Below are 24,564 nucleotides of genomic sequence, written 5' to 3' on the forward strand. Positions count from 1 at the left end.
TTCTATGGGGTTATGGTCAGGCAAGTTTGCTGTGTTTTTAAACCTGGTATTGGCAATCTTGGCAGTGTGGATGGGTGCCAAGTACTGCTGGAGAATTAAATTTCCATCTCCATAAAGCTTGTCGACAAAGGGAAGCATGAAGTGCTCTAAAATTTTCTGGTAGACAGCTGCGCTGACTTTGGCCTTGATTAAACACAGTGGACCTACACCAGCAGATGACATGGCTATATCTATTTAAGCGGACCACCATTAAGTGATAACCCACGGATCTATCACACATACTGAGGTTATTCTCAGTCATCCTTCAGTACGTAACTGATGAAGGCCACACTAGGCCGAAACGTTTTTTACGTACTACGGAATAAAAAACCTCAAGTTTAATTCAAGTTGAGTGCCGGGTTCTTTATATCTATGGCTCCCCAAATCATCTCTGAAGGTGGAAACTTCACACTTGACCTTGGAAATCAAGGTCCCAGAGTCTAGAGGAAGAGTGGAGAGACAGACAATCCATGCTGCTTGAAGTCTTGAATTTAAATCATTTTTTAAAGATAATGTTATAGCGTATTCTAATTTACTGAGCTAATGATTTGGGGTTTTCTTTGGCTGTAAGCCATAATCACCAATATTACCAGAAATAAACACTTGAAATAGATCACTCTGTTTGTAATGACTCTATATAATATACGAGTTTCACTTTTTGTATTGGTGAACTGAAATAAATTAACTTTAACTTTTTGATCATATTCTAATTTAGTGAAAAGCACCTGTATGTAGATAAACACAGACAAACATCACCACAGCCTCTTCACAGTTTTCGTATATCAGGGGTAATGTGTGGACATGTGAGGCCCTATCACCACTGTGGATGTGATGTGGAGACATGTGACACTCTATCACCACTGTGGATGTAATTTGGGGACATGTGAAACGATATTAGCACCGTGTATGTGGTGTGGATTGGAGTGATTGTGCTGCTTTCCACAGACACAGGACACTGGTCTGTTCTTTCCAATACTGGAGTGGTGACAGAGGTCAGCGCAGGGGTAGATTACTAACAGCCAATGAGTGTATGCAGTGCCCCAGAGATCTGGTCGTTGCAGTATGACACTCTGCCACTAAGGGGAGTGATGGTACGTCTGATAGCACTGAAGGAATTCTACTGACCAGGTATCACCAGCACACATTACACTTCACACTCCAGCCACTAGGGGGAGCAAAGGGCTTTATTTATTGGGCCACTCCTCACACTGGTAAAACTAGGGGTTGGATAGGAAGTTAGTCAGAAGCTGACTGGGTTGGATTCAGGCAACATCCCGTGGCAGGGGGTGTGGCAGGGAGAAGACACAAGGGGGTCCCTGTCAGGCGTGGGAACCTGGCAGGCACCTAGCGACCAGAATAGAACGTTACGGAACCGCGCCTGCACACCCCGCGGCAGTATCCTAAGAAAGAGACACGAAGCGAAGGATATTGTGGAACAGTGAGAAACGAGATCAGGCACAAAGAAGAGCCAGTAGGAGTCGTGCCGTGAGACTGAGGCAACATCCTACTGAGGTGCGTAGCCGGTGGCCGGAACACCGAGGGAGTAACTGACTCTACGCTTTACTTCAAACTCCACAGGACAGTTAATTATAGGTTGGCTGTCTCACCTAAACACCTACGAAGACATAGGGGGCAACAGTGGGAGAGGGGCGTCTCTAGGGTCCCGGAAGAACTCCAGGCCTTCCCGTCATACGGGTGCCTCCTAGCCATAACATACCTGGTGGACGTTGAACTAGAAACATCTGGAACGAATTAGAAAGAACGAACGAACTAGAACAGAAGTTGTGAGGACTATACCGAATGCTCAGCAGGGTAGCACTACAACACACAGGCGCTATTGGTAGGCAACGATTTCCACCTGCAAAGGGAATTCTGGATGTGCCCATCGGACCGGTCGGTCTCAGATAGCCCTGTTAAACATGCTCTGGATTGCGGATCTTGAAGTCTTCAGTAAAGAGGTAAAGAGACCGCAACCTTGTGTCCTCGTTATTGACTGCACCTCACACCATCACCATCCACCTCACTGGGAAGCCCTGGGGACATAGTTCACCTGTGGGAAGGTATACCATCCAGCTGCCATTCCATCACCCCAGCGGACCCCACAGCAGCGTCGGTCATGCTGACCGAACACCACAGGTGGCGTCACGAAACCTTGACAGACTCCTATCACCTTTTATTGGACGCCCCTTAGCAGGGTAGCGGACCGGGTCTAGCCACCGTGACAGCCTCAGAACCAAACCAGAGAGGCCCGGTACCGAGAACTCGTGGCCCTGTGTCTGGGGGTGCTCCATGTACAGAGGGCAATGCTGAACACTGAGGCAGGGTGGTGCCAGCTTTAACTGTGAGGTTAGATAATAAAGCAGAGGGAGCTGTCAAGGTTGCTAGAGCTGCAGGTAAACAAAGTGGGTACAGGGAATTAACCCCTTAGTTTATGAGCCAATTTTCTACTTAATGAACAAGCCAATTTTTACAATTCTGACCTCTGTCATTTTATGAGGTTATAGCTCTGGACTGCTTCAATGGATCCCACTGATTCTGAAAAGGTTTTTTCAAGATATTGGCTTGTAGGATTGCTACTTTCCAATAGGTGGCACTAGAGTTGTAGTTCTCTTCCTCTCTAAATAGACAATTTGCATAATTAGTATATTTCCCAGAGGAGCATTGCGGCTTTAAGTCTCCTCATCTCGGCATGCTTAGCATGTCAGTCTCTGCAAGGGGAAAGGATACTTCTTGGATATTGGTTGCACGCCTCTCACACAGCCAAACCAGATCTCCACTTTGCACTGACGAGGGGCAGTACCCTGAAACATAGTGTCTGCAAGCTTAAATTCTGGTTTGGCTATTATCCTAAGTCATGTGACAAGGCTCGTTAAAGGGTCCACATTGATTTGTAGGATTGCTACCTTCCAATAGGTGGCACTAGAGTTCTAGTTCTCTTCCTCTCTGAAGAGACAATTTGCATAGTTAGTATATTTCCCAGAGGAGCATTGCAGCTTTAAGTCTCCTCATCTCGGCATGCTTAGCATGTCAATCTCTGAAAGGAGAAACGATACTTCTTGGATATCGGTCAGATGCCTCTCAATCAGCTAAACCAGATCTCCACTTTGCACTGATGAGGGACAGTACCCCGAAACACAGTGTCTGTAAATTGAGATTCTCGATTGGCTATTATCCTAAGTCATGTGACAAGGCTCGTTAAAGGGTCGACATAGACTTGTAGGATTCCTACCTGCCAATAGGTGGCACTAGAGTTCTAGTTCTCTTCTGCTCTGAAAACACAATTTGCATAATTAGCATATTTCCCAGAGGAGCATTGCGGTTTTAAGTCTCCTCATCTCGGCATGCTTAGCATGTCATTCTGCACAAGGAGAAGCGATATTTCTTGGATATTCGAGACATATTGTACTTCATGTTAGTAGTAAAATTTCTTCGATATGAATTTTAAATTTAGCAATTTTCAAATTTTAATTTTTACCCATAATCCCACCCCCCACCCCATCACCACCCATAATCCTGCCACCCCACCCCATCACCACCCATAATCCTGCCACCCCACCCCATCACCACCCATAATCCCGCCCCCACTCCATCACCACCCATAATCCCACCCCATCACCACCCATAAAAAATTACCACCCATAATCCCGTCCCCCCACCCCATCATCACCCATAATCCCGCCCCCACCCCATCACCTCCCATAATCCCGCCCCTCACCCCATCACCACCCATAATCCCACCCCCCACCCCATCACCATCCATAATCCCGTCCCCCCACCCCATCACCACCCATAATCCCACCCCCCACCCCATCACCACCCATAATCCTGCCCCCCACCCCATCACCACCCATAATACCGCCCCCCACCCCATCACCACCCATAATCCCGCCCCCACCCCATCAAGACCCATAATCCCACCCCCCACCCCATCACCACCCATATTCCCGCCCTTCCACCCCATCAACACCCATAATTCCGCCCCCCACCACATCACCACACATAATACCACCCCCCACCCCATCACCCATAAGAACCATCCCCCCACCCCATCACCACCCATAATCTCAACCTCTGACCCCATCACCACCCATAATCCCACCTCCCACTCCATCACCACCCATAATCACACCCCATCACCACCCATAAAAAATAACCACCCATAAAACCCGCCCCCCACCCCATCACCACCCATAATCCCGTCCCCCACCCCATCACCATCCATAATCCCGTCCCCCCACCCCATCGCTACCCATAATCCGGTCCCCCCACCCCATCATCACCCATAAGAACCATCCCCCCACCCCATCACCACCCATAATCTCAACCCCTGACCCCATCACCACCCATAATCCCACCTCCCACTCCATCACCACCCATAATCACACCCCATCACCACCCATAAAAAATAACCACCCATAATCCCGCCCCCCACCCCATCACCACTCATAATCCTGTCCCCCCACCCCATAACCATCCATAATCCCATCCCCCCACCCCATCACTACCCATAATCCGGTCACCCCACCCCATCACCATCGATAATCCCGTCCCCCCACCCCATCACCACCCATAATCCCGCCCTCCACCCCATCACCACCTATAATCCTGCCCTCCACCCCATCACCACCTATAATCCTGCCCCCCACCACATCACCACCCATAATCCCGCACCCACCACATCACCACACATAATCCCGCCCCCCACCCCATTACCACATATAATCCCACCCCATTACTACACATATTCCCGCCCCCACCACATCACCACACATAATTTCGCCCCCACCCCATTACCACACATAATCCCACCTCATTACCACACACAATCTTGCCCCCCACCCTATCGCGCCCCACACCATCACCACCCATACTCCAGCCCCCCACCCCATCACCACCCATAATCCCACCCCACACCCCATCACCACCCATAATCCCACCCCACACCCCATCACCACCCATAATCCTGCCCCCCACCCCATCATCACACATATTCCCACCCCCCACCCCATTACCACACATAATCCCACCCCATCACCACACACAATCCTGCCCCCCACTCCATCACCATCCATAATCCCGCCCCCCACTCCATCACCACCCATAATACCGCCCCCCACCCCATCACCACCCATAATCCCACCCCCCCACACCTTCACCACCCATAATCCTGCCTCCCACCCCATCACCACGCATTATTCCACCCCATCACCACCCATAAAAAAATCACCACCCATAATGCCCCCCCACCCCATCACCAACCATAATCCCGGTCCACACCCTATCACCACCCATAAAACCACCCGCCCACCCCATTACCACCAATAATCCCGCCCCCCACATCTCACTCGCTAATCCCACCCCCTGCACAGTAGCTCCACCCCACCACATCACCACACATAATCCCGCCTCCCACCAATCACTACGCATAATCCCGCCCCCCAACACATCACCACACATAATCCCGCCCCCCACTACATCACCACGCATAATCCCACCACCCACCACATCACCACCCATAATCCCGCCCCCACCACATTACCACAGATAATCCCGCCCCCCCACATTACCACACAATTCAACCCCCCACACATTACCACAGATAATCCCGCCCCCACCACATTACCACACATAATCCCACCCCCACCCCATTACCACAGATAAACCTGCCCCGCACCACATTACCACACAATCCAGCCCCCCACACATTACCACACATAATCCTGCCCCCCACCACATTACCACACATAACCCTGCCCTCCCACCACATCACCACATACAATACCGCCCCCCACCCCATCACCACACAACCCCGCCCCCCACCACATCACCACATGCAATCCCGCCGCCGGCCCATCACCACACATAATCCTGCCCCCCAACACATTACCACACATAATCCCACCCCCCACCCCATTACCACACATAATCCCCCCACCACATTACCACACATAATCCCGCCCTACCACATTACCACAGATAATCCCGCCCCCACCACATTACCACACATAATCCTGCCCCCCCACATTACCACACATAATCCTGCCCCCACCACATTACCACACATAATCCCCCCACCACATCACCACACATAATCCCGCCCCTTCACCACATTACCACACACAATCCCACCCCCATCACATTACCACACATAATTCCTCCCCCACCACATTACCACACATAATCCCACCCCCCACCACATTACCAGACATAATCCTGCCCCCACCACATTACCACACATAATCCTGCCCCCACCACATTACCACACATAATCCCCCCACCACATCACCACACATAATCCCGCCCCTTCACCACATTACCACACACACAATCCCGCCCCCCACCACATTACCACACATAATTCCCCCCCCACCACATTACCACACATAATCCCACCCCCACCACATTACCACACATAATCCCTCCCCCACCACATCACCACACATAATCCCACCCCCCACCACATTACCACACATAATCCCTCCCCCACCACATTACCACACATAATCCCTCCCCCCACCACATTGCCACACACAATCCCGCCCCCCCACCACATTACCACACACATTCCCGTCCCCACACATTAAATTGTACCTGGTAGAAGTCAAGGTAAGATCTTTGAAAATGGCGAAAATGACTATACATTTAATTGTGTTTACAGAGAAATTTTAACTTTATTTATGCTTCGTTATGAAATTTGTTTAGATGCTGGAATGAATAAAAAACGCACATCTTACTGAATCCAGTTTGTTTTTGATTATACACTGTGAATAAAATGTATTATTAGTATTATTCAGATTTTTTATGATTATTAATGTTATTAACTTCATTTTAAGTTAATTTACCACCTGCGTAAGCGCTATTGAATGTTGTCATTATTTACTTTAGTTTAATCACCAGCAGCGTTAATTAGATAGCAATGAGCGTGCCGAGCGTTAGCTGGCTGGAAACAGCCAGTATTATTTATTCACAATACAATCAGAAACATGAATACTGTGCAGTATTTCCTGTGTGTTCTCTCAAATAAAGTTATATTAGACGGTATCTAATCAAGAGTGATTACTTTACAATTTCCTAGGCAATCATCACTCTCTTAAAATAGCAAACTATGCTATATAGTAGTAACATTTTTGCAGTGCTATACAATGCTATACTCCATACCTTTCAATGCTGTCTAGGTCTTGACAATTGGTATTCTTCAGGGTTTTGGAGGCCACACCAATCACTCGCAAGCCTTGAAATGTATAATGCTCTAGTTCTTTAAAAAATCCACTGGGAACTTTAAAAAAGACATACTACATAAGTATACCATACATCACCTGATTTCAATTGGTTATTTTATATAGTTAGTAATGTCTAATAATACATGCTTCATTATGAGATATCTATTTCTTGGTGTTGCTGTATATTGTGCCAATAATTTACTAATTTCTAAAACACTGTGTGCTCATATTGCAGAGTTTATAATGTCTCCCTCCAATTAATGTGGATTTATAATGGAGATCTAATAAAAAAAAATAATTATACACTCAATATTACTCAAGTATATATCTATTTGTATATATTAGTAGATTGGAACTAAATTCTTTAAGTGCCTATACATCATCTTCTAATAATCCATACAAAGGGCTTAGGTGGACTGTGAACACATTGATAGCAGACATGTTGAAAACAGCCAAGAACTGGTCAAGAAATTATGTTCCCATTAGGAGGTTACTTAACATATTCAAATAAATTTACATTGAGTAATTTTCTTAAATAATTCTGTGTAATGTTCCCTGAATGGAAACACAATTGTACGTCCTGGGAGATATTATTATTTATTATTATTATTATTTATTATTATAGCGCCATTTATTCCATTGCACTTTACATGTGAGGAGGGGTATGCATAATAAAAAAAGGTACAATAATCTTGAACAATACAAGTCTTGACTGGTACAGGAGGAGAGAGGACCCTGCCCGCGAAGGCTCACGATCTACAAGGGATGGGTGAGGATACAGTAGGTAAGGATAGAGCTGGCCGTGCAGTGGTTTGGTCGATCGGTGATTACTGCAGGTTGTAGGCTTGCCGGAAAAGGTAGGTCTTCAGGTTCTTTTTGAAGGTTTCCATGGTAGGTGAGAGTCTGATATGTTGTGGTAGGGAGTTCCAGAGTAGGGGTGATGCACGAGAGAAATCTTGTATGCGATTGTGGGAATAGGAGATAAGAGGGGAGTAGAGAAGGAGATCTTGTGAGGATTGGAGGTTGCATGCCGGAAAGCACCGGGAGACGAGGTCACAGATGTATGGAGGAGACAGGTTGTGGATGGCTTTGTATGTCATGGTTAGGCTTTTGCACTGGAGTCTCTGGGAAATGGGGAGCCAGTGAAGGGATTGACAGAGGGGAGAGGCTGGGGAATAGCGGGGGGACAGGTGGATTAGTCGGGCAGCTGAGTTTTGAATAGATTGAAGGGGTGCAAGAGTGTTTGAGGGGAGGCCACAGAGCAGGAGGTTACAGTAGTCGAGGCGGGAGATGATGAGGGCATGGACTAGGGTTTTTTCAGATTCTTGGTTTAGGAATGTACGGATCTGTGAAATTTTTTTGAGTTGAAGGCGGCAGGAAGTGGAAAGGGCTTGGATATGCGGTTTGAAGGAGAGATCAGTGTCAAAGATTACTCCGAGACAGCGAGCTTGTGGGATTGGGGAGAGTGGGCAGCCGTTTACTATAATGGATAGGTTCGTTGGGGGAGTCTCGTGAGATGGGGGAAAGACTATGAATTCTGTTTTGTCCATGTTAAGTTTTAGAAATCTAGCGGAGAAGAAGGATGAAATAGCGGATAGACATTGAGGGATTCTGGTTAGTAGGGTGGTGATATCTGGTCCAGAGATGTAGATCTGTGTGTCATCAGCATAGAGATGATACTGAAAACCGTGAGATTCTATGAGCTGTCCCAGGCCAAAAGTGTAAATGCACAAGAGCAGGGGCCCTAGAACGGAACCTTGCGGGACTCCGACAGATAGGGGGCAAGGTGAGGAGGTGGTGTGTGAATGGGAGGCGCTGAATGTTCAGTCAGTTAGGTATGATGAGATCCAGGATAGGGCCAAGTCTGTGATGCCAAGGGATGAGAGGGTCTGTAGTAATAGGGAATGGTCTACTGTGTCAAAGGCAGAGGACAGGTCCAGGAAGAGGAGGATAGAGTAGTGTTGCTTGCTCTTGGCGGTTAATAGGTCATTGGTGACCTTAGTTAGGGCAGTTTCAGTGAAGTGGTGTGACCAGAAGCCTGATTGTAAGCGGTCGAAAAGGGAGCAGGAAGATAGATGGGAGGACAGTTCAAGATGGACGAATGAATGAATTCTCTAAAGAATTCTTAAAATCTATATAAATACAGAATGTAAACATGGATTTGTATAAACCTAATACCTGATTCTGCTGTACAAAAACTGGCCACCATCTCCGGAGCTCCCTTCATGTACACAATCAGCTCATCTTCTCCAATAACCTCAGTGATAACAGACATACGTTGCATAACCGAAGAAAAGGGATATTGGAATAGAACTTTTATTCCCTTCACCTCATCCTATGAAAAAGGCAAAATGCAGTGATAAATGGGGTGTGATTTTGTCAGTGAATAACAAATAATATGCTAATTTAAGAAAAACAGGTATATCTTCATACTTGTAAAACCAAGAGGATAACCCTTGAATAGTGGTTAATTAATTTACCATCATCTTTGAGTTGGTCCCAGGTTTGACGATAATATTTTGGGAAGAGTTTTGATCTGAGCGGGTCTCATCTAGTACCTAGATACATTTAGGATCGTTAGAAATTAGTGGCTTATGCTACATGCTCATTTGTAGAACATTTCATTCTCATTACAAAACCTCACCCAACCGGTGGCTTCAAACATTTTCAGATCCAAAGGATCGCCTTGTAATTTCCCATCAAGCATGATGATAGAATGGCAGCATGTCATTGCAGCCAGTAGGGATCCCCACGACAGCTTTTTAATCTGATTTTGAGTAATCATTGTCTGAAAACTAAGAACAAATAAATAATAAATATAGAGATAATGAAAGTAATGTCTTAACTCACGGAGGTCACGTATTAGTATAGTTTGCAGTGTTAAAAGTAAAACAAAAAGCAATCTAGTTCTACTTATAAATCCGCAACACTGATAAACAGAAGATAAACCCTCCCCCACGACCCCCGAGAGCAGGAGTGTACTTCCCTTTAGCCATATGTTTAAAGGGAATCTGTCACCACATTTGATAAATCTAAACTATTAATATGTGAATAGGCATACAGGTTATAGACAGCTGAAAAGCGTGCATACTCTGTATCTACTTGTGGACAGTGTTTCGCACAATAGTGGACATGTGGGTACCTATAGTGAAAATGTATGTTTTTCTTAGGTATATGTAGTGTGTATCCATGCTCATTAGCAGTGAGTGTGAAAATATGTGGGTGCCTCTGTGAATTCCTTTAGGTAGCGTGTGTATGTTTGGTGTATAGTCACTTTGAGTGCAGCTGTTTATGTATGGCTGTATACATGAGTGAGCATATGTGTACGCACATCCTGAGCATGGGTATTCATGATTGCCTAGATTTAGTGGGTATGCTTATATATGAGTGCATAAGCTTGTAGATAGCAGCATGAGTTTAGTATTAGTGGAATACTATGTGCACTTTTTAGCTGTTTTGTTTGTGCACTGTATAATCTGTTGTGCAGCTCTTATGTTGACAGAGTATTTCAGTGTTTTTATTGATATTATATATTGCACTATATGGTGGCATTTTACTACTGTTTAGTTATGTTACATGGATGGCATTGGCTTAATATTGAGCTTTAACTCACAGGAACAACAAATGTTTGTGTTAGAGAACCAAAAACGAAAACACTGATATGAGGTCAAAGGACTATGCAAACCATGTGTGATGACAATACAGAAACTTTATTGGATCAAGATTCGGTGTGCAGCGGAAACAAAACAAGAGAGACAGACTCATACAGTTAATCGGTAACATATCACATATCATAAAAACACACCTCCTGATGAAGTTACAGTGAAACGCGCGTGGGGGCGTCAGGCCGGGGTATTTGGTCTCTATTTTGACTTGTAAATATCAGCTCACTATAAGCACTTTGATTTATATCTATTTCCATACACGTGATTCACCTAATGTATTTTATGTTACCTGCCCTTGCCATTGAAACTTTTGCTTTGATATCCACTCCCTCACATGAGGTAAATTTCCCCTAATCAGGATATTGGAATGGCAGATCAAAGTTATTCTGATGTTCTAATTGTCATCACTATTTATCTATATATTTTGTCCATATCGTGCAGCCAGTTATTGTTTTTGTATTTTTAAATATGGCCTACTGCATACTTTTTATATGTGAGTTTTGATAGCAAAATTTGCTACTGGGACCCCTCCTAGTGCCTGCTTAGTTATTGGTGCTCTGTCTGCATTTTATTTGTGATATGTATGACTCATCAATAAAATTTATATTTATTATCTGAAATACTCTTTGACCCCCCATTTCTTGGATTGAATCATCTTGTCGGGGTTCATTGAGATTATATATATATATATATATATATATATATATATATATATATATATATATATATATGTATATATATATATATACAGTACAGACCAAAAGTTTGGACACACCTTCTCATTAAAGATTTTTCTGTATTTTCATGACTATGAAAATTGTACATTCACACTGAAGGCATCAAAACTATGAATTAACACATGTGGAATTATATACTTAACAAAAAAGTGTGAAACAACTGAAATTATGTCTTATATTATAGGTTCTTCAAAGAAGTCGCCTTTTGCTTTGATAAATGCTTTGCACACTCTTGGCATTCTCTTAATGAGATTCAAGAGGTAGTCACCGGGAATGATCTTCCAACAATCTTGAAGGAGTTCCCAGAGATGCTTAGCACTTGTTGGCCCTTTTGCCTTCACTCTGCGGTCCAGCTCACCCCAAACCATCTCGATTGGGTTCAGGTCTGGTGACTGTGGAGGCCAGGTCTTCTGGCGTAGCACCCCATCACTCTCCTTCTTTGTGAAATAGCCCTTACACAGCCTGGAGGTGTGTTTGATATGTGATATATTACCAATTGAGTGCATGTGCCTGTCTCTCTTTTTCTGTATTTCCACTGCATACCAAATCTTGATTCAATAAAGGTTCTGTATCGCCATCACACATGGTTTGAATAGTTTTTTGACCTCATATCGGCTTTTCCCTTTTTAGTTCTCCAACCCAAACCTTTGATGTTCCTGTCAGTTAAAGCTCAATATTCATCCAATACCATCCATGTAACATAATTAAACAGTGATAAAATGCCACCATGTAGTGCAATAAATTATATCAATAAAAAGGACTGAAATACTCCTTCCATGTTTATCAGTTTTTCTTTTTTGGTTCTCTCAGTCTTAGGCCAGTCTCATCCAGATAATTCCGGTACCGGAGAAATGGGTACCGGAGTTATCCGTGTCCGTGTGTCCGTGTGCTCACGTGGCACATCAGTGTGGCTAGTAACGAAAAAGAAAATCCAGCTCACCATAGTAACAGTTCCACTCGGAGCACGGAAACGCTGTGTCAAGGCGTGGGGAATCCAAAAAGCAAAAAAAGAATATCCAGCTCAACGAGACAGTGAAAAGTAAAAACTTGGTACTTTATTCATTTCAGGTGGCAAAGCACCCTTAATCATGATATCATAACCGTGATATCATGATTAAGGGTGCTTTGCCACCTGAAACGCGTAGATAGATAGTGTTCTTATCCTTATTGTGCTGATGTTTTTATCCTCTGCTTCTACATGAAGTGAATAAAGTACCAAGTTTTTACTTTTCACTGTCTCGTTGAGCTGGATATTCTTTTTTTGCTTTTTACATCAGTGTGGCACACGTGCGGCAGCCATCTGCCGCCCGTGTGCCGCCTTAGGACCACACGGACCGTGCAGGAGAGACAGCGCTGTCCCTTGCGTGTGGTGCTGAAACCGGCATTCATCCCTTCTGTCCTGCTCGGCTGAAAGCAGCGCTTGCAGGAGAGAAGGGATGAAAAATCAAGTTTTTTTTTGTTAAAAATAAAGTTTGGGGGTGGAGCCGCATATTCATCACTGTAATGAGCAGTACCACGTGACCGCTCACACAGGACAGGCTGCCGGCGCTGAGAGGAGGCATCGCGGGAGCTGGGTGAGTATTTCTCTGCAAGCGGGCGGGCGCACGAGGGGTGGGAGGCAGGAGGTGACTCCATATTTAATTTAACAAAAAAAAAACCTTGATTTTTCATTCCTTCTCTCCAGCGAACGCTGCTGGGGAGAAGGAATGAATGCCAGCTTCAGCACCAAAAGCAGGGGACAGCGCTTAACAGTAGCGCTGTTTCTCCTTCGGCGGTACGTGCACACGGAGGAGAGTGCACACTGTTCTCTGTGTGCACGTGTGTGGGACGCTTTGCAGACCGTGCTGCTGGAGAAAGGCGGACCTGTCTCCGTGTTTTGCACACGGACACACGGTCCGTGAAAACATGCTGACAGGTGCAGAGACACATATATTTTGATGTGTCTACATGAGTCAGTGTCTCTGGTACGTGAGGAAACTGTCACCACACATACCGGAGCCACTGACGTGTGAAACAGGCCTTATGTACGTTGGGTCTAATATTGTTTTGGGCAGATACATGTATATGGGACATATTTAATTTTCATTTCATTGATTGCATATATATATAGGAGTCTGTACTCGGCCGCTGTTGAGGTAGGCAAAGGAAGCGGTATTGTTGAAATGTCCAGGCAAATTTTATTAAAACTGCATAAACTGCTCTGGATAGCCAAAACAAACAAACAGCCTTTTCCAGTACAAAGTGAAAAGCAAACAGATAAATAAACATCCCATATAGCACTGCGGGTCCGCTCGCTCAGGTCAGTGTCTTTAGCACACACACACTGAAGGTCTTCACACCTCCATTTTCTTAGCCAAACCACGCCCCTGGTGTTGGGATATGTGAGCGGTCATTCCCACCCATCTCTTATGACCGCTTGTAAAACCCGGGCCTGGAATGGCCCAAATAACTCTTTCAGCAGTATACATGCTGGAGCATACTTCCGAGTTCACATCACCGCAGCTAATAGCCATGATGACACATATCTCGCCTCAAGGACTCATCCAGTGGCATCTTACATACCCTCCTCCTCTGGGGAACTTCTGCCAACAAACAGTGGACTCTCAACAGACCGCCAGCATTGCCATGCAGTTTCCCTGGCCTATGCTCCACATGGAAGTTAAAATCCTGAACTGCTAGGAACTATCTGCAAATTGTCTCTTCAAAGAAAAAGAGGACTTGAACTCTATAGCGCTACCTGTTAGAAGTATCTGGTCACTCAGGCTTTGTTACCTTTTTCTCCCTCATCCAGTTCAGTGGTGCATGGTCTGACACCAGCCTAAACTTCCTGCCCAAGAGTTTGTACCTTAGAGAGTCCAACGTCCACTAGATGGATAAACATTCGTTCTCCACTATGGAGTAATTTTTCTCGCAGGTAAACAACTTCCGGCTGAGATACATTGTGGGATGCTCTTCCCCGTTCATCTCTTGAGATTGGATAGCACCTAGCCCGACATCCAACGCATCCGTCTTTACCACAAATGCCTTGCAGAAATCGGATGCAACCAGCACCGGCTGCTTGCACAGGGCCAGCTTCAATTCCTGGAAGGCCGTCTCAGCTTCTGGAGACCACATAGCCATAGCCAACTTCATCCCTTTAAGGAAATCCGTCAGAGAGGCAGCTATCATGGCGATGTTCGAAATATACCAGTGGCAATATCCCACAATGCCCAGGAATGCCCTGACCTGTTTTTTTGAGAGGGGTTGTGGCCAGCCTTGGATCACCTCAACTTTATTTATCTGGGGCTTTATTTCGCCCCTGCCTAAAACATAGCCCAAGCATCTTGCTTCCTCCATTCCCAAGGCACACTTCTTCAGGTTTATGGATAACCCTGCCTTTCGTAGAGTATCAAATACCGTCTGGACATTGCTCAGATGGCTTCCCCAATCCTGGCTGAAGATTACAATATCGTCCAGGCAGGCTGCTACATACCTCTTATGGGGACCTAGGATCTGGTCCATGGCTCTCTGGAATGTTGCTGGAGCGCCTTGTAACCGACACAGCATCCTTGTGCATTGGAAGCATACATCTGGTGTTGAGAATGCAGTCTTCTCTTTGGCACCCTGGGACATGGGGATTTGCCAATACCGTTTTGTGAGGTCAAGGCTAGTAATGTACATAGCCGCCCTAGCCTCTCATTTAGCTTCCGATAGTCATTCCAAAATCGCCATTCCCTATCTGGTTTTGGCACTAGGACTATTGGGCTGGACCAGCCACTCTTGGATACCTCGATGACTCTCAGACTCAGCATCCGCTTCACCTCCTTTGAGATCACCTTTTGGCATGCTTCGGGAATCCAGTATGGCTTCAACTTGACCCGGACAAGAGACTCCATCAGGACATCATACTCTATGATCTTCATACAACCTGGAAGATCTGAGAACAGGTCTCTGTTACACTGTAGCAATTCTTGGCACTGCTTCTTCTGCGAGCGAGACAAGGTGTTTGCCACCTTAACATCCTCCGCACTGACATTGGACTTGGCCATCAGACAAGGAGCTTCCAAGGGTTCTGTGTCCTGCCACGGTTTGATCAGATTCACGTGGTATGCCTGGTAGGGCATCCGCTTCCACTGGTGGTGAACTTTGTAGTTGACCTCACCAACTTTCTCCACCACATCATCGGGACCCTGCCACTTGGCCAGGAATTTGGTCTCCACTGTGTGCACCAGCACAAGTACTCAATCCCCTGGGTTGAACTGTCTTACCCTGGCTGACCTATTATACAAACAGGACTGGGCTTCCTGAGCCTTGAAGAGGTGTTCCTTCACAATGGGCATCATGTCGGCAATCCTCTCTTGCTCTGGGTAACATTCTCTAACACGCTTCTATAGGAGGGGGTTTCAGCCTCCCAGGATTCTTTTGCCATATCCAGGAGCCCTCAAGGGTGTTGTCCATAGAGCAGGTCAAGTGGAGAGAAGCCAGTGGAAACTTGGGGAACTTCCTGGATGGAGAACAACAGGTAAGGAATAGTGATGAGCGAATATACTCGTTACTCGAGATTTCCCAAGCACGCTCGGGTGTCGTCCGAGTATTTTTCAGTGCTCGGAGATTTAGTTTTTATTGCCACAGCTGAATGATTTACATCTGTTAGCCAGCATAAGTACATTTGGGGATTCCCTAGCAATCAGGCAACCCCCACATGTACGTATGCTGACTAGCAAATGTAAGTCATTCAGCTGCGGCAATAAAAACAAAATTTCCAAGCACTAAAAAATACTCGGAGGACACCCGAGCGTGCTCGGGAAATCTAGAGTAACGAGTTTATTCGCTCATCACTAGTAAGGAAGCAGACAGTCCCAGTATCGGCCGTCCTTCTCCACTGCTTTCTTCAGTATTACCTTCAAGGTTTTGTTAAATCTCTCCACCAGCCATCAGTCTGGGGATGGTATACTGAGATTCTGAGTTGGCAAATTCGCAGGGTCTTGCACAACTCTCTCATGACCTTCGACATGAAGGAGGTCCTTTGGTCCATCAGTATCTCCTTCAGCAGCCCGGTTTGGGAGAAGATATGGATCAGCTCCTTAGAGATACTTTTAGCAGTCATTTCTAAGGGTGCCGCCTCTGGGTAGCATAATCCAGGACCAACAGTATGTATTGATGTCCTCTTCCAGGAGTTCCACCAGGTCCAACGCTATCTGCTCGAATGGGACCTCAATGATAGGTAACGGTACCAGAGGACTGTGGAAGTGGGCCACTGGAGAGGTCAGCTGGCACGAGGGCAGGAATGACAGTAGTTCAGGATTTTTCTGTAACACCTAGGCCAGTAGAATCTCTGCAGAATGCACTCCTGGGTCCTATCTGACCCCAGTTGCCCATCCAACACATGGGAATGAGCCATGTCTAACACCCTGTGTCTATAGGTCCCTGGCACCAGTAACTGCTCTATCACCTCACCCCTTGGATTGGTTATTCTAGAAGGCAGATCCCCAACTACAGGAAAATGAGGGAACCGATTGTCGGCCCCCGGCTCCTGAGGCACACCTTTTAATACAGTAACATTTTCAAATGCCGCTTTAAGAGTTAGGTCTCTGAGTTGGGTAGTTCCAAGGTTTTCCTTGTCTCATCTTCATCGCCAACAAGTACACAAAATGGAAACCTATCATCCGCAGCCTGTGACTAGGTTTCTTTGGGAGCAACCTGGTTGTTGTCCAAATAATCAGACGTCCTCCCTTTTCCCCACAAGTCCCAGAATAATGCAAAGTCCCATTCTATTATAATAGGGTGCAATAGGTCCTTGACCATGCCAACCGCATGGGACTCTGTGCCACAGTTTGTGTTGATGACCACTCGGGCCACAGGACAGTCCTTAGCATCGCCATGGATACAGCCGACATCCACCTTTTTGCAGGAATCAACTGATGGGGAATGGTAGCCCTCAGTAGGTAAGTAGTCCAGCAGACCAGTCACTTGCACCCCATTTACTGTTACAGGACATGCTTGTGGCCTCTCTCCTGTTTGAGGGACAGCACTGCAGGTCAGATATGCAAAATATGAGAAACGCTATCCTGTGCTGCAGTCCATTGACTCAGTGGTCATGGGACAATGGGCAGCTGTGTGGCCAGGGATATGACACCTCCAATAAATTACATTATGGAAGTGACCTTGGACACTAACTCCGGTGCTCTTGGCCGCCCCCCAGGTGTGGCTGTAGCACCCCTCTTTTGGGTGTCAGCCCTGCTTTGGGAACCCCAGTATGTGGATGCTACAACACCTTCCCCACGGAACTCTTGACCGCCTGCTACCTCTTCACCAGGTTCACTAGGTCATCAGCATTACGGGAATCTCCCTGGGCAACCCAGGATTTCAAAGGCCTCAGTAGGGAGTGTATTATCTTTTCCATAATAATCCTCTCCACCATCTCTGCTGTGGAGGAGGATTCAGGTTGAAACCATTTTTGGATCAGGTGTAAGAGGTCCAACATTTGGGACCAGGAAGGTGTGCCACAGTGATAAGCCCACTAGTGCACCCGTTGCACCCTAACAGTCAGAGTCACTCCTACGAGTGCCAATATCTCAGCTTTCAATTTGGCATACTTTTTAGCATCGTGCAAGGACAGGTCATAATAGGCTTTATGTGGTTCAGCTGTTAAATAAGGCGCCAGTACTTCCACCCACTGCTCTGGAGGCAATTTCTCCCATTCCTCCACCCTCTCGAAAACCATCAGGAAAGCCTCAATATCATTCACCAGGGTCATCTTTCTGGCATATGAGTCATCACTTGGGGTTGGGGGGGAAACAGTCATCCTCCCATGAACCACCTCTGTGAAGAGTTCCATCTGCCGTGTCAGCGCCTCCTGCTGCTGCTGCTGTTGTGGCTGCTTTGACAACAGCTTATTCGTTTCTTGCTGCATCATTTGCTGCTGTTAACTGGCGAGCTGTTGCTGCTGCTGCACCTCGACCAAATGCTTTACAAGCTACTCCATGCTATCAGATTTCCCTCCTGCAACTGCTTTTATCCAGGACATGCGGTATCGGCAGTCACACTGCCTCTTGGGATTCATGCCCGTGCTTCTAGCAACTCCTATTGTAGGAGCCTGTACTCACTAGGCTGCAGTTTAGGTAGGCAAAGTAAGCGGTGTTGTTGAAATGTCCAGGAAAGTTTTATTAAAACTGCATAAACCGCTCTGGATAGCCAAAATAAACAAACACCCTTTTCCAGCACAAAGTGAAAAGCAAACAGTGGAGTACTGAGCATGTCGTGTACTATGCAACATGTACTTGTGACCTTTTATATATTGGTCTTACGTCACGGGAGCTACACATACAAGTTTGCGAGCACGTAAGAAACATCATAGCAGCACGAGACGTGGTTGATGTCATGGCACTCAAAACAATCCCATGCCATTTCAGGCTGCATCATCATTGTAACCCTACAGATCTGAGGGTTAGGGGGATAGATAGAATGTGTGGGGGTATTTTGGGCGGTGATATGAAACAGAATTTGGCTCAGCTGGAGTGCTGTTGGATTGCCACACTTGGCACAATGACACCAGCAGGACTAAACGAACAGCTAAGTTTTACCCCATTCTGATAAATTGACCTTTTTCTTCCTGGTCACTCATTGCTTGTCCCTTGTATTTCATGAGTTCCGTATTTCCTAGGACTTGTATTTTAATCTGTGTGTTGTCTTTTTCTTTTTTTTTTATATTTTTGTAATTCTCTTTGGCATTATGAAAACCATAATATACTTCTTGTGGAGCATTTTTTAACTGTGCTACAATTGGAGTGAGTTGGAACGTTATACTTTTATGATAATCTTTTTCCTTAAGAACCTGTGAAATGGATGATCATTATACTGTATATGGACCCTACCCACCACCTATGGACTATTCCTTACATCGAATAGGATATGTGACACTAGACCTGTAATGGATGTTATCTGAAATATCATGACAGTGTGTATTTAATTCAAATAAAATTAGACCTTACATATAGATTATTTATGCATTTTTGATGTTTTGTCTTGAGAATATATATTCTCCATTTATGATTCAAAAATATTTTAGTTCACACACTTTGGTATTTATATACCCTTATGTATATTGCACATTATATATCTGACCGCTTTGGGTCTGTTTCCACTTGTCTGACTCTGTCATGAGGTATTGTCTTTGCACTTGTCACTTTGTTTCACTTGTCACTTTACTGATGTATATACTGTTCTGTGGTCCCTTGCTGATGTGTTTTGGTCCTCTATGAATGTATTACGTGGATATTGTCCCCTTTCGAACTACCATGTTATTTTTGGGGCTTTCTTCTATTGATAATGTTTCCAGCTCTGCTGCCCTCTACAAAAATGGTGTCCGGGTCGGAAGCAAGAGCGGTGTGTCTGATGATCGCGGGCATTGCCGACGGCGCTCTAGTGTGACGTTTGTGGGCATCTGATGTCACCATGGATTTCCTCTGACTCACCACACCACTGTGAGCAGAAGCAACGTCGGTGGTGATGCTGACTCTGCGCATGCGCCGGTTCCTAACACGCTCCATACACAGGTGTTTGACGGCATCCCATACAGGTGTGGACGCAATAAGCTATCCTATATGCTCCTATATAATAAAGTCCCTGCACACAGAGAGTCACAGCTCCCCCCCAGGAAGCCCATGCAAAATGCGCATTGGGGCTGCTTCTACTGCATATCCACACACAGGTTATCATGGGTAAGATGCTTTTGTTTTTTGTGCATGCCCTGTTTAGCCTCACAACATTCTGATGGGTTCTTTGGCTTCGGAGAGTTCTTATCACTGTTGTTGTGACTGTTACCTTCACTTCTCATTATGGCATACCAACTAATCTAATTACTGGGGAGTCTTTCATACATACTTGGCTACTTCCATATGGGATCAATGTTACTTAACAGGATCAATGTTATCAGTGCAGTATATATATTTCCCATATGTAAATGTCATTCTAATCTTTCTGTTTAATCTAATCCAAATAGTTATTTCTTCCTTTAGCCCAACTGCATGTTCTCTGTACACATGCACTTGATGTAGTGCGCGATATTCTACTGCTCTGGCAAAAATTAAGAGACCACTGCAAAATGTTCAGTTCGTCTGATTTTTCTCTTTATAGATATATTTTTGAGTAAAATGTAAATTGTTTATTCTATAAACTTCTGACAACATGCCTGACAACATTCCGAGCAATAAATTTTGTATTTTTTTCTGTAAAAGAGAAATGGTGAAAATAAAAAAAACAGTGCTTTCATAACTCAAATAATGCAAAGAATACAAGATCATAATCATTTAGAAACAACAATACTAATGTTTTAACTCAGGAAGAGTTCAGAAATCAATATTTTATGGAATAACCATGATTTTTAATCACAGCTTTCATGCGTCTTAGCATGCTTTCCGCCAGTCTTTAAGGCCATGTTCACATGCTCTGGATTTTGCTGCGAATCCGCAGCGTTTCCGCAGCTGCGGGTCCGCAGCGGTTTCCCATGCATTTACAGTACCATGTAAACCTATGGGAAATGCAATCCGCAGTGCACATGCTGTGGAAAAAAATCACGGAAACGCAGCGGTTTATATTCCGCAGCATGTCAATTCTTTGTGCGGAATCCACAGCGGTTTTACACCTGCTCCATAATAGAAAACCACAGGTGTAAAACCGTAGTAGAATCCGTAACAAAACCGCGGTAAATCCGCAATAAATCCGCAGGAAAATGCAGTGTTTTTGCCCTGCGGATTTATCAAATCTGCTGCGGAAATATCCGCAGTGGACCATTCTACGTGCCCCTATACCCTAGCACTGCTTCTGGCACAAAAATGTAAGCAGTTCTTTGTTTGATGGCTTGTGACTATCCATCATCCTCTTGATTACATTCCAGAGGTTTTCAATGGGGTACAGGTCTGGAGATTGGGTTGCCCATGACAGGGTTTTGATGTGGTGCTCTCTTAATTTTTGCCAGAGCTATATATGTGGCCAAGTTTTAAAGTGAAACTACGTAATCATTTGCATCTTTGTAATATTATTATATATTATAATTTTTTATTAAATTTAGATGTCTGGTAGTATATCTAGTTAAACATCATCCACAATATTTACAAGATCTTTTCCGTATGCTTTAAAATAAAAAATATAACACAACAAAAATATGAAACAAAATAGGTATACTGTACCTTGGACCTCCTGACGGTATCATACCCATTAAATCAAGGCCATCTTCTGTTAAAGTTCCTGTCTATAATATTAAAAGATTTCAATTAAAGATTTTTAAAATGAAGTCAAACAAAATGAAGTCAAACAAAATAAAGCTTTAAAAGGAACCTGTCAGCACCTTTGCACTTATGGAAGTAGTGGTTTGGCTGTCTAAGTACCTGTCCCACATTTAAAATGATACCATTTTAGTAAAGATCTGATGTTCCAATCATGATAAATCTAATTATGAAGACATATTCAAATCAAACTAGAAGTGCACTGGGGTGTGTCATTGAACTTGGAAGAAGCAGTCCATGTGCGTTGACAAGCCATACAGCAGATTCAGCATGGAAATCACAGAAAAGATGGTGAGCTAAACACTGTTACTATTAGTAAATACCTGAGCTACTGAGGGGGCTACATAGAAAGATACTATTCTCTAAGTATACTACCACTGAGGCTGGATAGACTTGGTTCGTGTGAAGAAACCAGATTGTATCTTAATTTCCCTAATGACTATGTTTTAACAAACCAAGAATTGACTTTTTATCTGCATATTGGCTTGTGGATTTAAGTGTTTATTTCTGGTGGGTCAAGAAGACAGACTTGCAAACTAATATACCATTTAACATACTCTGTAAGTCTGTAATAGTGACTTGTACATAGTATGTATTTATCTTTCCCTATTGAGGTTTACTGATGTGCTAATTGTGCATTGTATTCTGAAATCAGCTTGCTGACTTCGAAAGTAGATAGGGAAAGGCTGTGAGGTGGACTGAAGGACACTAGGTAATTCTAAAAATAGCTTACATGCCTCGGGTATAAAAAGACTGAGAGATCTCATCACTAAAACTGAATTAAGAAATAGCTACCAGCCGGACATTCTGCAAAACACCCAACGGACGAGAGACAGGACTGCAGCCAATTCATCATGGCACCATCACGAGGGACATGGATCTATCATTCTATAGGAAACAACCTAGGGTTTTTTGGCTCCGGTTAAAAGGACACAGATCTGATCCAGTGACCATCTCTGAATCATGGATATGTTTGAAGAAAGCCAGGTTTTGGGACCCGCTGGTCGCCTGGTTCCATAGAGATGTCGGATAAGCCAGGTAGTGACTCTTGACTCTGGCTTTGGACTTTGTACGGACTCTAATATATATGAATGATAAAACAATCAATCAAACTTGCGCTAGGAAATGCGTGCCTAGCGCAAGTTTGATTGATTGTTTTATCATTCATATATATTATTTCCCCTTTTTTTCCCCCTATGTGGTAAGGGGGTAACTTGCTGCTGTTTATGCTGCACCACCAGCGCCGCTGCACTAGTATATATACTATTTGTATGGACTCTATTGACTTTTCTGTCATCTCCCTACGCTTGTCATTGCCTTTTCTCTGTGTGTGTATCACAGGTGAAATAGCGACCTTGGGAGCTCTGACATCATATCAACTGGCTTTGGACCTTGTACAGACGCAATGGACTGTTCTCCATCATCTCCCTATGCTTGTTGATATCTCTTCTCAGTGTGTGTATCACAGGATGAGTAGTGACCCTAGGAGCTCAGACATAGCATCTACCATTCTCCCGGCTAGTCAGCGGAAGGGTGAGACCCTGAAATGTGCACCATCTTGGGGTAATTGCTGGGTTTGTTCTGTTTGCTATTGGGTATTGTGGTTCAATAAAGTATTGCCACACTGTTTTATCCTAACCCTGTGTTGTCTGCAAAGTGTATTGCCCATGGTGAGATAGAGCGGGCATTCAGTGGTATGAGCCCTGGTCCATGCAGACTTACTAAAGGCAGCAGGGCCAGCAGATGAGAGCACCCACTGTCTTCATTTCTCCACAGTTGGGTGTAGCTTTGGGGAAACCTGCTGTGACTGCCGAGTCAGTGTGAATGGAGGTGCTTGAAGGGTTAATGTGGGACTCCAGAAGAATAGGGTCTAAGTAAAGTGTAATGGGACTCTTGAAGTGCAGGGTCTGAACAAATAGGGAAAATGCTCTGAAAAACAGGTATTTAGCTGAAAGAAGATCAAGTTCTTTGAGGTAATGGCCTGGATAGAGAGAATCAGTAACTACAGTGGCTCTTGAAAGTATTTGTCCTGTTTTGCTACATTAAACCTGGAATTTCACTTTTTGAGGGTTTGTATCAGTATATGTACAGAACATGTCTACAACTATGAACATTTGCTTTTTTTTTTTAAGCAGATAGCAAATAGGACAAAATTATTGAAAACTTCAGTGGGCATAAATATTCAGCCCAACAAAGTCAGTACTTTGAAGGGCCTCCTTTTGCAGCAATAACAGCTATAAGTCACTTTGAATAAGTCTCTATTACTAAAAGCTAAACTGCTCCAGCTCCTTCAAGTTAGATGGTGTCCTCTGGTGAACAGCAATAATCTTTCATAGATTTTCAATGGGATTAAGGTCTGGGCTTTGGCTTGGCTGCTCCAAAATATTTACAAGTTTCGCCGAGTGCTGCTTTAGCAGTATGTTTTGAGTCATTATCCTGTTGAAAATTGAACCTTTGTCCCAGTCTCAAATCACTGATAGACTGAAACAGGTTTTGCTCAAGAATATCCCTGTATTTCGTACCATCCATCTTCCTCTCCTCTCAGACCATTTTCTATGTCCCTGCTGCCGAAAAACATCCCCACAGCACCATGCTTTACAGTGGGGATGGTGTTCTTGGAGTGATGAGCTGTTTTTGGTTT

General features: G+C 44.7%; 1 protein-coding gene across 3 annotated transcripts in view; it reads right to left on the reverse strand.

Moving 5' to 3' along the window:
- LOC138638128 (probable cation-transporting ATPase 13A4) overlaps window positions 1-24,564 on the reverse strand; it is a 161,586-nt gene that overhangs the window by 59,232 nt on the left and 77,790 nt on the right. For all 3 annotated transcript variants that reach the window (XM_069727159.1, XM_069727161.1, XM_069727160.1), the window contains 5 exons: window positions 21,828-21,889; window positions 9,904-10,054; window positions 9,740-9,817; window positions 9,438-9,594; window positions 7,198-7,315 (listed from right to left, as the gene is read on the reverse strand). In XM_069727159.1, coding sequence (XP_069583260.1) covers window positions 7,198-7,315; window positions 9,438-9,594; window positions 9,740-9,817; window positions 9,904-10,054; window positions 21,828-21,889 — 566 coding nt within the window. The remainder of the gene's footprint in view (window positions 1-7,197; window positions 7,316-9,437; window positions 9,595-9,739; window positions 9,818-9,903; window positions 10,055-21,827; window positions 21,890-24,564) is intronic.

Source organism: Ranitomeya imitator, chromosome 5, assembly GCF_032444005.1.
Source record: "Ranitomeya imitator isolate aRanImi1 chromosome 5, aRanImi1.pri, whole genome shotgun sequence".
In the NCBI taxonomy this organism is placed as follows: domain Eukaryota; kingdom Metazoa; phylum Chordata; class Amphibia; order Anura; family Dendrobatidae; genus Ranitomeya; species Ranitomeya imitator.